Genomic DNA, 14,217 nt, shown 5'->3' on the forward strand with positions numbered 1-14,217 from the left:
TTTGAAAAGTAACAAGCACCATGCAACTAGTCAATGAGCTCATGAAAGATGCCAACTAGGAATTGGCACAATCTGATTGGTTTGCTCAACTGAATTCTTTGACCACCGAGTAGTTGTTTTGGGTTTTGATGAAGTTTTGAGTTTTATTGCGTTTTTAAGGTTTTCGAGTGATAGAATGAATGATGCAACTTGGAAATGCAAGACAAGAATAAATAACAACTACTTAAATTAAGTTTCAGAATTTCTGATTATATTGCAGTAGCTAATAAATTCAGAGAATGAACAAATTTTAACATTCAAGGCCAAACTGGCATACCAGGTGTCCAACGCTAGCCTGGTAGGAGTGGTTTTATTGCTTGAACTGGTGAATTGGCCAATACATGTGCTTTTATTTGCCACCAATGGCACCAATGAGGTTTATTTGCCTCAATAATAATTACCAAAAACAAATTATAAATGTACAATGCAAATCCTTCAGGGTCACCAGGCTAGATTTCCAAATTCTAACAATTTTCCTCAATGAAATGCTCATGTAGACCACACATGTTCCAATTCTCCTGAAAAACCCTTGGATTCGCTGAAGTTATTTGTCAACAATGAATTCTGGAACAAATTGTGCTGCTAAAACCCTCTAAATTATTTATTTGACCTCATAGGTCATGAATGGATGATACGACCCTGCTGTAGATGGTATGGCCAACAATATTCAGCACTTATTTTGCTGGAAATGTCCTCTAAACTGCTCAGATCAGCTGATGATGTCTCAGACCTGCTGTAAATGTAATTTCTCCTCCAAATCTTGTCCCCAAATGGCCTGAAAGAGGATCCTTTAATGCTGCAAGTGAGTGGGTTTTCGTCCAAACACTGAAGAAGATTGAGAGTTTTCATTCCCAACCTGAAATCCAACTGTGGCTTGATGTTGCAGACCTCTCAATGCTGAAAATAATCTAAAAACGAATCCAAGAATGATGAAAAATGACCTCGAAATGCCTTTTTGAAAGGCTCGAAATCCTAGGTTGTCACTTTTAGGGTTTCCATATTTTCAACTTATTACTTTTAATAAAATCTATGCCTTTCTTTGAAAATTGACCCCTTAGGCATTATAATTAATCATTATAATGTTTTCTACTTTTATTACAACATTTTTTGCATCAAACGCCTAGGAATAAGGGGGCCAACTTATTATAAGTTATTTTATTATAAAATCACTTTAATATAATTATTTAAATCCACAACTTAGGAAATATTTATTCATAAAATGCAATCCGGGACTCAGTTCTGAATTCTGTTTGAAGCACTGTGGTCACCGATGCCACCTGAGTCGTCCAGGCTAACTGGTAGTTCCTCCTAAAAAATAGGAACTCGCCCTAAAAGGTAGGAACCTCACTCCAAACTGCAGGAACTTCTCAAAAGGCTCCTGCTCTACTCCGTGGTCCCTTAGGTGGTCATCCAGTCAATGGCTAGTTCTCCCTAAAATATAGGAGACTTCTCTAAAAAGTAGGAACTGTCGTGTAAACGCTCAAAATAGTTCACAAAGCCCCTACAAAGCTCCATGACTCTTGAATGGGTCCCCTAGCCACTCTGCTGACCTATGGGAACCCAGATAATAGGCCAACCATGCTCATCTGCCTATCTCCTGGAAAGGGGACATTACAGCTCATCAATTTGAGAAATGGGATGCTTGTTCTTAATCATCTTTTTGTTTAGTGCGCTGTAATCTATGCCCATTCGCATTGTGCCATCTTTGTTCTAAACCAACACTATTGAATAAGTGAAAAGACTCTTGCTTGGTCTTAAGTGCCCCATATAAAGAAATTCCTTAATAGCCTTTTCGATTTTGTCCTTGTGCTACTTTGGATGTCTATATGGTGTAGTGATCACTAGCTTGGACCCCTCCAATTCTATAACATGCTCGTGGTATCCCAGGAGGTATACTACTGAACACCTTGCTATGCTTGGACAAGAAAATCTGAATATCTGGGTGAAAGCTGTTCTTTTGCTTCTCTGTAATTTTAGGCATTATGATGCACTCTGTTGTCCATTTCATCTGATCATGCCTAATTAGGATCTCCATTCTCTTAAAGGAGACTACTCTCGGACCACCATCAAACATAGCGTTGAGAACTATTTTCTTTCCATTTGACTCAAACCACATCTCCATGGTATGCAAATTCGTAATGAACTCTCCAAGGGTTTGCATCCAGTGCATGACAAGAAGCACATTTGTATCCCTTATACACATCAAATAAAAATCATCTTTCAACTCATAGTCACCCAATTGTATGCTCAAACCAAAATTTTCAGTTTTGAGTCTGCTCTTGACCTTCATCAATGAAATTATGTGGGGCACCTGTATTAATGAGAGTGATTACTCACTGCCCACAAAGATCACCTCTCACTTTGAACGATCCCACTTTTTGAAAACTAGAAAGTTGGGCGGTGGTTCCATCACATTGTTGTTCCTTTTCTGTTTCCTCAGATGAATTTTCTTCTTCGCTACTCTCTAAATCAGTGTGCTTGTCTGATTTTTCTGAAGCTGTTTCATTTGCTGAAAAGTACTCAATTTCTTTAACTTTTGTTTTAAAAGCACACATATGAGATGGGTCCTTGGCTCCTTGCATTGAAAATATAAGTTTTTCCTTCTAAGTTCATTGAGCTGATCACTATCCAGCCTGGTAGATTCATGTCTAGACTGATTGAAATCCTTCTGAAAATGGTTTTTTTTGTCTTTGTCCTTATTAAGGAATTCATTTGAATGAAATTTACTTTTAGAAGTGGACTCAATGTCCCTGGCTTTCTTGCTTGGGTCTTGTAATGCAGGTGGACTAAGAGCCTTAATCCAACCTCTCAATTGGTCAGATAGCCTGACCATAATTAGCACAATAAGTCTCCTCTCTGAAATATTAGTCACGAATATCAACAACCTCTGGAAATCAGCGATGTGTGTATCCACAGACTCCCATTGCTTAAGCTGAGCCAACTCCTTAAAATGTAATTTGGGATCCTTTTTATTAAATCTCTCGATCAATTTCTTAGTGAACTCTGTATATGAATCAATCTGGTCATGATCCAATGTGATGATCTTGTGATGTCAACATTCATGAACACTACCATCTAAATGAATTGCTGCATGTTTGATAGCCTCATCCTCTGGCACAAGATTGAGTTGAAAATATGTATCCAATTTCTGAACCCAGGTCCTTGCTGTTGTTTTCCTATATCCATTATAATAAGGGATTGATAATTTACCAACCTTCTGGAGATCCTGATTATGAGGCCTACCACCCCCACTTGTATGTCATAAAGCATCTCATATTGAATTGAGCTCAGTGCAACACTTATAAATAGTGAATAAGCTGAACTGCAAGGTCAGGTCTTCAAGTCCCAAAATGTTCCCTAACCCAACCACATTAGCCTACAGAGACCCACTAAATAGGCTAACGGTCACCAAGCTGTCCGTGCTTAAGAAGGGGACATTACAGAACGAGTATTGTACTTCAAACCTAACACACCCTTGGTGATTATAGATGTTACTGTGGGTTAATATGTGTGATCTTGCTAATTATGCTCCATATGTTGCTTCAAATACAATTTTGCTTTGTGACCATTCATGATGTTTGTTTTCAATTTGTGTGTTTATCAACGTGTTGCTATTGGGTAGAATCTGATTATACGAATCCTCCAATTTGCATTAATCATTTAATTGTTTGTCATTAATTTTTTTTTTTAATTGGTATTCAACTTTTGGAAATATAGATTCACAGCTTTAAAATGTCTACATACCTCTTAGCAACCACATGTCTGATATTTCTAAATAAAGATAAAGGTGTCTTTAATAATAGCCTTTTTTTGTTTGAAGTTAATGAAATGTTCACTGCTTTTGGCTCATTTGCATAAATTGATGCTATAAGCTTTAGAAATAGAGGTAATTATAAAGTTCTTAATTTGAAATCAAACTAATCTTCAATTTTGTATGTCCCAGAGGGAATCCTCAAAGGGTAGATAGTGTATCATCAGCAAGTCGAGTTACCTTGACATATGAACAGGTATGTACTATGGATTGATTTGATTGTCTAGTATTAATTGTGTGCGTTAATGCCCTTGCATGCCCATATTTGTGATGATCTCATCCAGTTGACTTCTCTTCTATGGGTTCCCTTATAATGACATGTTTGCTGATGATATGAATTAAATCATATTATTAAGTCTTTAACAAAGGACTTATGTTTTAAGTTCAGAGATACTGTCACCCTATCAGAAAAGTTACAATTATGGACAGGTAATATGTTGCAAAACTCCATCATTACAATACAGGACATGATACCCATAGGGTAGGTGGATTGGCAAGACTTGGTTCTCTAGTATTGATTGTTTGTGCTAATGTCCTTGCACGCCCATATTCGTGATGAGCTCATTCATTTGACTTATCTTACTTGTATGGATTCTTACAATGACATGTTTTCTGAAGAAATGATTTGAATCATATTATTAAGCTTTTAAGGAAGAACTTACTTTTTTAGATCAGAGATACTGTCACCATATTCGAAAAGTTAAAATTATGGACATTAGGTGGATTGGCAAGTCTTGGTTTGCTTTTGAGCTTGGTCATTAGGTTGAAACTTAAACCGCCGATTTGGAAATATACTATTGGATGTGCTCCTACCTAACCCGACAAGTTCATGCCCTTTCCAATTTCTCATCAGCCCCTAACTCCTCATCCAGTAGGCACATCCCCTAATCAGAAACAAACTATTGTATTTAGGGTGGCCATGGCCTCTTCCCAGCCTTATGCAGGTCAGAATAGGACCAAAAATTTAAGAAAAGTAATCTCACTAGAGCCCATAGAGTCTGCAGGGAGGACTTGAAGCACATCATACCACACTATGCTCATAAAACTTTTATTGGGCCTAATGGAAACAATTCACCAAGGGCAATATGGAAAATTGATTATGGCTTGTCAAGGAAAAAAATCTCAGTCGCCAGTTTGTGGGAGCATTCCATTCCAAGGGCCCAGCCCTTTGAGGATTTGGTTGCAAGGAAAATTGCAACTCATGGCCTATGTAGACATACTCACGATGACGAAAGGATATTTAGTGACCTTATTTTTCACAAATCTAGAAAAATCCAAGGTTGTACAAGGAGATCCTTGGCTTATGAAAACTGAGGCCTCTTTTTGAACATAGGTCTCTTGCATTTAAATTCATTGAGGATCTCCCCAACATAGTTGAAGTTTGAGTAAGGCTACCTCTATCACGTGGCGAATACTAGCAAGAATCTTCTCGTAGAAGTAGTAGAGGAGTTGGAGGGAGTATATAACAGCCTTTGAATTGACAGAACACATGGGTGTCCTTAACAATGGCTGAATTGATTCAAGAGGGCATTATCTTCATCGCTAGAGAGCTTTATGTTTTTGCTGAATCAAATAGCATGCATAGGAATGCAAAATATCAGTCTTATCTTTCTTAGAAATATAGTTTGGACTCAGTGTTACATTTTAAAATCCATTTCAGTTTTCAATATTTTTTTCCATTTTATTTTTCTAAAAATCAGGTCAATTTTATATATACAAATTTTTCAATTCTGACCACCACTTGTCTTCCTTTTTTGTTCCAGTGCCTTATGTATTTGTATCACCATCCAGATATTTGGTATGACTATGCAACATGGCGTGCAGATAATGGGCCCAAAAGTTCTGCTAATGAAATTTTTCAGCGAGCCTTGCAGGCTTTACCAGGTTCATTTGCAAACCCACCTGCCATGCTTACAACTTTTATGTGGAAAGTTGATCTGAATAAATTGTTTAGTAGTATTACATGTCTAGGATATGCTAGATGTGCTAGTAAGAACTTGAAGGACTTATAAACATGGATTGTGAATGATATCTCATTTGTAATCTAATGGAAGCACAGATTTGTTATTTTGATGCAAAATTTGAGAAATGAGTTGCTTGTTATCTTTTTCTTGATCTTTAAAATTAAATAAGAATCCAAAATTTTAACTTTTTTGGAGGTTCTTGCACATGAAACACTTGCAATTTGTGTTTTCCTCACAGATTCCTACCTACTCTAGGGGAGTTAACTGACATTCATCAAAATTTACAAGTTATTCAAATTAGATAAACCGTGATCTATATGGAACAAACAAAATAAACTTGTTTTGCATAACCCAAACATGGATTAGCTATCTGCCCATCTAGCATAATCAAAAACAGTTTTGCTTTATCTATATAATTGCTCAATATGATAGCTTATGGTTGTACTAAATCATTAATTTCAATGGATCCTTTGTTCTATACAGTTTGATTCAATTACATTTGGTCAACTGTTTATGTGAGGCATACTGACGGAAAGTATACCTTTTTTCGCCCTTTTTTATGGGTTTGTTTCTGAGGGAAAAAACACTAGCAAAAAGCTACAGAGGAATTGTAAACAAATTTTCTACTACTGCAAAATTAAAGTTAGAAATTGCAGGTGTTAGAAAAATCATTATGATAGCTGATGGTTGTAATAGATCATTAATTTCCCTTTGTTCCATACAATTTAATTCTATTTCATTTGGTCAACTGTTTATGCGAGGCAGACTGAGGAAAAGGATAAGATTTTTGCCCTTCTTTGTGGTTGTGTTTCAGAGGGAAAAAACACTAGCAATAGCCTAAAGAGGAATTATAAAGAAAGTTTTTAGTGCTGAAAGTTTCTAGTGCTTTGGAACAATTATAAGTTTAACAGTTTAACTACTATAAATATAACTTTTATTGTGCATGGGTTTTGACTTCCTATCTCTTCAAGAACAAAGTCGCAACGTGGGCTGCTTTCTATCTTATCTTCTGTATACACAGAAAGTCTCATGTGGGCCTCTTAAATAGAAGCTTGTATCCTATTCTAAAACCAGTCTTCTACTAAGACATTTATAAGTTGAAGAATTTTTATCCTTTTTCTTCCTCTACAAATAGAATGTATAAAGTCAAACAGAAAGTTACTCTGATATTTATCTTCATAAAATTATAATTAATAACTTGAAAATGTAGACAGTACACCCTACCCCATTCTCCTCATTGAGGAATGTACTAGACAGATTGAAATGTTCTGTGCTTTACAAATATAAGGTGGCTAAGCTAAGAGAGGAGAGTCTTCTTGCTATTGGGAAACAATCTCATGTAACCCGTCTCTGGCTAAATGACTTGGATATTTGGCTAAAGGTACCATAATTAATGCTATAGACAAGAGATTGTCTTGGTGGGAGTAAAAATTTCCCTGGGGAAGTCTACCTTATCATTTGTTCAATCCTATACTGTGTAGACTGTGACATCCTCCTCTCTCAAAGAGTTCTGATGGTGTTTTAGCCAGTTTGTGAGTCATCTTGACTGTAATATGGCACTATTTTCTTCCAATTACATGTCATCCACTGTTTGAAATACAATCTGGGCCAATGAATACCCATAAAATGTAAGTCCTTTAAAGTGTTTTTGCATTAGTGTGAAGCTTTAATTTGAATGAGTCACTGTATCCTGTTTAAGACTCATTGCAAAATAATCAGTCCACAGTTTTGTTGTTGGTAATAAGAAATAAACTTTGTTGATCAGAAGGGAAAAATTGTTGCAGGATAAAAGAAGAGCAGGGCCATCGTTAAATTCTTTAAAATTTCAAACACAAGTTTCCCAAGTTGTATTTTTACTGCTAAAATAAAAATGTTTTAAAGGTGAGAATGTTAGTCTAACACTCTTAGTTATACCACTAAAGTAATATGTGCCCAGTTGCAAACCTGCAAAATAGTTTACAAAAAATAATTTGTGGTTGTGGAAAACTATGTTAAACTATAGTTTTTATTATACTTAAAAATGGAATTTTGGTGGCATTCAAAATGTAGCTCAGATGTCCCTGGTATGCTGGGTTTTAAAAGGTCACGACCTATGTGAAGAAGCAGACCTGTTTCTATCCTTTATAGCCAGCATCTACAAGTACAAATCAAACTCAGTAAGTCTTAGTAAAAAGCGATTGAACTTTAGGAGGCTTATGCATCCAAAGAATGGGAGTGATTAAGAAGCTACGAGAAAGGGTATCAATTCTCAATGATCAAATTGTATATTTTTGTTAATATTTTTTGCTTACATTGTATTAATAGTAACACTAGGAAAGAGGCAGGGCAAATTAGAATAGAAAATATCTTTTGGGATCTTACATATTTGTAGCTTGGATTTTAATGGGAAATTCTTTATTTAGTTGAAGAAAATAAGCAACAAGGCATAATATATTAATATGAGAAGAATATTTAAACTCTTTAAAACTGATCAATTTTCATGATAATGTGTGTGCTTGTTAAAATTCATTGTGTACATGGCACAATTAACACTGCAAGAGTTGCTAACGAATGAAATTGATGTGATGGAACTTTCTGATATTCTGTATTTGATGTCATAAATTTAGACATGGTATTTCATGGCTGCATTTGTTTATTTGTTTTATGACTTACTGGTTTATTAATTATCATCTATCTGTGGTGCCAAATATTCTGAAATGTTTTATTGTAAATTTCATTCTGGCCTGTATCCAAAACTTGTATTGCAATTTATTCATTGATACAATTCTGGTTGTATGTAATAATTTAGAGTCGGAAGTGTTATGGTATGCTTATGCTGAGCTTGAGGAATCTCGTGGAAGAGTTCAGGTGATCTCAGATTACACATATTCAATATGCAAACTTCAAGTATCTTATTTACTTTTGTGAACTAATTATTGTATTATCTAATCAGATTTTTGTATTATCTATGTGGGATTTTCTAATGATGATTGATTCAGTTTCATACTATCAAATGCTTAGAGGTGCTTGTTTTTCTTATGGGTTCCGCTGCTTTGTGATTATTTCCAACACAAATGAGGGAGAAATCATCAAAGTAATGGTTACTTATGGAAGCTGGTCACTGTTGAGATGACTTAGCATATGCTATTCAAAATCCCACAGAGATTTAATGTCTGATCTTACTTAATTGTTGATTAAACTTTTTAAACTTCATTAGCCTAAAAGTTTTCATTCTGATGCAGAGGGCTAAGGAAATATATGAGAAATTAGTGAGAAACAGTAGCACTGCAACAGCTTTAGGATATATTCAGGCAAGTTAAATACATTTTCCCCTGAATTCTTATCCAAGCTAGGTTCTAGCACTTCTTTCATGACAAATTTTTTCTTCTGGCTATAATCTTTGTGGTAAATTGCAGTTCCTTCGTTTCATAAGGAGAAATGAAGGGCCTGAAGCTGCACGGAAATTCTTTTCAGAGGCACGAAAATCTCAAAAATGCACATACCATTTCTATGTTGCTTTTGCAATGATGGCATTTTGCCTAGACAAGGAACCCAAGGTCATTTCCTGTCTTATCATAGAATTATTCTTATGATGGATAAAGATTTTATGCATCCTAGTTTGAATTTTATTGTTCTTTATTTTCCTGTAATTATATAATGGCTTCTATGCTTTGCTTGGCTTTTTCATTCCTGAATTCTGACACGGAACAGTTTATAATGTAGTTTATTGTTAGTCTAATACTAGCAAGTGGCGATATATTTAACTCCATTGTTTTTTTCTCAGTAAGCTGTGTTGCCATGAGTATATGAAAGCTTCAGACTATGCAAGTATCAACCAAATTGAGATGTGTGGCATTGTTCTTTTGTTTGGCATATCTAGATTTTGATGGAATACGGGGCAAACCATGTGGGTCGAAGATTACATGGCTGCATGAAAATTTCTCAATCATTATCTTCATTGTACCCCATGATGATCATTCAGTTAATCTTCTGTGATTTTGGAACCACAATGTATTTGTAGTAAATGGAGAGAAAAAGTTATTTATGTTTTGTATAACCTTTATGGGTCACTCAAGGACATGTCATTAACGTTAAGATATTCATTGTTTACTGTTCAAAATTCCTTCGAGTCTTCTAGGGCCAATGAAACAGGCGTGGGAAAAAATGGAATATAGGTGATACAGTATCTGTTTCAGAAAATACATGCAGAAACAACATTCTATCACAGAAAGGGAATTGTACTTCATGTTTCCTTTTTGTTCAGGGATAAGCTTCCTTGTTGAAAGTGAGAGTTTCGAATCTTTTGTGTTTAGACTTTAGTTTATGCTACTCTATGCTTTTTTATCCGATATCATTAGCTTTATTGTATCCCATGATGATCATTCAGTTAATCTTTGGTGATATTGGAACCATAGTGTATTTGTAGTAAATGGAGAGAAAAAATTATTTTTGTTTTGTGCAGCCTGCATGGGTCACTCAAGGATGTGTCATTAACGTTAAGACATTCATGCTACTACTGTTCAAAATTCCTTTGATTCTTCTAGGGCCAAATGAAACAGGCGTGGGAAAAAAATGGGACATAGGTGATACAATATCTATTTCAGAATCTACGTGTATAAACAACATTCTATCAGAGAAAGGGAATTGTACTAACTGTTTCCTTTCTGTTCAGGGATAATCTTGCTTGTTAGAAGTGAGAGTTTTGAATCTTTTGTGTTTAGACTTTAGTTTATGCTACTCTATGCTTTCTTATCCAATATCAATAGAGTGACTCTACTCTAGTGTGTTAGGATTCATTTTGAATTCTATATTAATGTTCTTATTGCACACAACTTTTTCCAACAGCTGAAACTCCCTTGAAATGAAATTTAAATGAATGACCAAATACTTAGATTTACAACAGTGAATCTGATACACGAGAATCTATATCTTGATCATCTCATAGTATCACAACAGTAAAGCAAGTTGAAGGCTGTGATCACCATTGGCCTTGTCATCATCTCAAATATTAGTGATCAAAAGTGCAGAGCATTATTCAATATATTTGATACTACACAACTACAGCAGTGTTGACTCTGCTCAGCAAAGCTGTTCTCTGCTACATATAGAAAATGAAAAAGTGTAGAAATAAATCTGCAGAAGCTGAGCAGTTTAATATTATAATTGCTCTGCTTTCCCATTGTCTCATTTAATTGTATAACTTTGAAATATGGCTATTCATCAAGTGGGTTCTAGTTCGTCAGTTTTGTTTGATACATCTGATGTCCCATATCATTGTATAGAAGTTGCAATTTCAGTTAGAATATGATCTTGTGTTGTCATTCTAGTGGAATGCTTTGTTGTTCTTTCTCTTCATCATTGTGCTTTGATTATTGTGCTGCTTCCTTTGCCTCACAAACCATTTCTACTCATAAAACATTGGAACTTCGATTTGTTTTGTTATTGTCATCATGACCCTAAGAAGCACACAGGAAATATTGAGAGGTGGGGGGGAGGGTGAATTAGTATTTCAGAACTTTTAAAACTAAGATTGCTTAAAATCTAAGTTACCGGGTTCAGCACTTAGAGCCCAAATACTGGTCCTGGTTCGAGTTGGGTCCCGGTTCGAGTTCGGTTTGCGTCTGGTTCGGTTGGACAAAAGTCAGTAAAGTCAATACACCCCCGTTGCAGTTGCCGTCGACGAAAACACTTGTTTGCAGGTTGATGTCGATGAAAACACCCATTTGCAGTTGCTGACACTAGTTTGCAGTTGATTGTTGATGGAGGGAGAGATAGAGTTGCCATCGATGAAGGGAGGGATTCGACGGAGAAGTGCGGGCTTCGAACAGTGAAGCCTTTGATAATTAATTGGCTTTCGGTTTATTATTTTACACTTTAAAAGCTTTTCTATAAATTCATAATTTACTGATTTATGATTTTATACACATATTAATAATATATGTTATTATATTATATTATATAATAATATATATTATTATATATTATATTATATATATATATATATATATATATATAGAGAGAGAGAGAGAGAGAGAGAGAGAGAGAGAGAGAGAGAGAGAGAGAGAGAGAGATGTTTTCTATTGTTTTTGTACTAACGAACCCAAATCCCTTTTCAAAAATTTGCCGTACCGGCATATCGGTTCTTCGAACCCGAACCGGTGCCCGAACCTGAACCTGGTAACTTAGCTTAAAATCATAGAAAGCATAAAGAGAACAACCATTAAGACATGAACACCAAGATTTCTTGTGGAAAACTCTTTTGAGTAAGAAACCATTGCATCAAAAAACTTTCATTAACATAAATCGGCACCAACCCAGATTACAAAATGTGAGCACCAACCCACAGAGAGCGCCCATCCTCAGAGAGCACCAACCTTTCGTTCTGCAGAAGCCCCAACTGCAGATTTTTACGTTTCTCTTCTTCAAAATCGTTATGCTTTTCTTTTTAAACTTCTACAATCTGATAACAAGTCTGCCATAGAGTTCTTTTCACAGTTTTGACAAAAAATTGCTCTTATCAATGTGAGGTTCTATATATGGTACTAAATTTTCAACTTCAAAATTCTGTTACACACTCTCACACATACAACACTCTGTAAAGCACCTTTGAAAATATATGAATCATTCAATATCTGCGATTTTGCACAAGGACCTCTCAACTTGTCATCAACATTTTGTTTATAATCTTTGAATCTGCTCCTTTACTTGGTATGTATCCCTTAATAGTGTTTCAAACACACAACACACACTTCTCAGTCTTTCGTATGCTGCATGCACTGTATTCTGCACTCCTCTGTTATATCTTAACACCTTCATACATAATATCCAGCAGCTCCCCTTTTCAAGAACACTCAACTCAAACTTGCAAAGCATTAGATTCTATGTTTTCTTTTTTTTTGTCGCATGACTTCGGGATTGTTCATCCAATGTGTGCCATCAAAACAGATTAAAGTTCCATGTTGTATATAAAAAAAACTTTCACCTTATACGTGCACAACATAGTCTTACATGCTCTGCCAAACCAATTTTTTTTTAATAATCTGCCAGTCACTAGCTGTAGTTGCCTTATTACAATGTCAAACTCCTCTTATAGTCTCCATATTCTTTTTCAAAATGTAGGCTCATTGAGTCCAATTTATATCACATTAACTCCATTCTACTTTTTTTTAATAGGATAAAGAACTTTTTATATCAGCAACAGAGAATCAAGTCGTATCTAATCAGCTCGTAAAAACCATACAATAAAAAATCACATCTTCTTCATATGGCAGTCATCCATAAATTCTCCACGAACTCCACTAAGGAGAATATCTTCTGTTCAATATTTAAATCACGCCCAGAATAACCTTTTTAAAGATAGGAATATTTATAAAAAAAGAAAAACGTATCTGAAGAATAGTGTATGGTCCTCACGTAACTCCACCCACATTCGTACAGACCAATAAATTCTTATTGACCTCTGTTGGCACAATATAGATAGAGTTTAAAACTGGCATAATTTTGAAAACGGCTGGCCTTCAGCATGACACACAACCTCCCCATATTTAGCACCACTGTTGCATTGTTAATATACACACAATAATATGCTGAACTTGCCAACATAAAATTATTGGCTACCATAAACAACTTCAACGAATAAAGAGATTATCAATATCAAAACTCATATTAAAAACTCTTTTGACAATTAAAAGATGACATGGCACATGAGCTAATGTAGCAGCTAATAAAATGACAAGTAGGCACTCAACTAGGTGAAGCAGACTCACACACAGCTCAAGCTGACAGCCAAGTACCTCAAGTAGCCAACAAATCACCTCAAGCAACCAAGCAAATAGCTGGAGCAAGCAGCCAGGCAACTCAACCAAGCAGCAAAGCACCTCAACCAACCAAGTAAGTAGCTGAAGCACACAACCAACCAGCTTCAACCAGGCACCCAAGCACTGCAAGCACCTCAAGCACCTCAAGCACCTCAAGTAGACAACCGGGCGGCTCAATAAAAAACTCTATTGCTTAGAGTAAACCAATGACATCAATGACAAAATGTTCAACAAACCCTTTGACCCTGAATCATGGGTATCAGAATGTCAACCTCTTACATAAATCTAACTTTGGCACTCACACAAAGTCAGGTGACAAGATGTTTGGTCTTGAAATTTACGATCTCTTCGTACCTTCCTGGCCCTTTCATATGACTGTAGTAGATTGCAAGCAAGTTTAAATTGAATATTCTGGATTCAGCATGCTAATATAAGATAATAAAGGATGTTTTCTAGTGACAAAGAGATGATTTGGGATAACAACATGAACGAGACAAGGCCAGAACAATCAGTCACTTTAAACTGTAAATACAAATAAAGTTTGATATTCTAATCATGAAAGCAAGTTAGATGATGATACTTTAGAGAATTGGCCTAATTTGATGAA

The 14,217-nt window shown here is 35.5% G+C and overlaps 1 protein-coding gene across 3 annotated transcripts in view; it reads left to right on the forward strand.

Annotated features, from left to right (window-relative positions):
- The window catches only part of LOC131029706 (cleavage stimulation factor subunit 77), a 205,659-nt gene that overhangs the window by 41,998 nt on the left and 149,444 nt on the right, over positions 1–14,217 (forward strand). For all 3 annotated transcript variants that reach the window (XM_057960309.2, XM_057960310.2, XM_057960308.2), the window contains exons 10-14: positions 3,983–4,046; positions 5,614–5,734; positions 8,603–8,661; positions 9,036–9,104; positions 9,210–9,350. In XM_057960309.2, coding sequence (XP_057816292.2) covers positions 3,983–4,046; positions 5,614–5,734; positions 8,603–8,661; positions 9,036–9,104; positions 9,210–9,350 — 454 coding nt within the window. The remainder of the gene's footprint in view (positions 1–3,982; positions 4,047–5,613; positions 5,735–8,602; positions 8,662–9,035; positions 9,105–9,209; positions 9,351–14,217) is intronic.

This window comes from Cryptomeria japonica, chromosome 9 (genome assembly GCF_030272615.1).
Source record: "Cryptomeria japonica chromosome 9, Sugi_1.0, whole genome shotgun sequence".
In the NCBI taxonomy this organism is placed as follows: domain Eukaryota; kingdom Viridiplantae; phylum Streptophyta; class Pinopsida; order Cupressales; family Cupressaceae; genus Cryptomeria; species Cryptomeria japonica.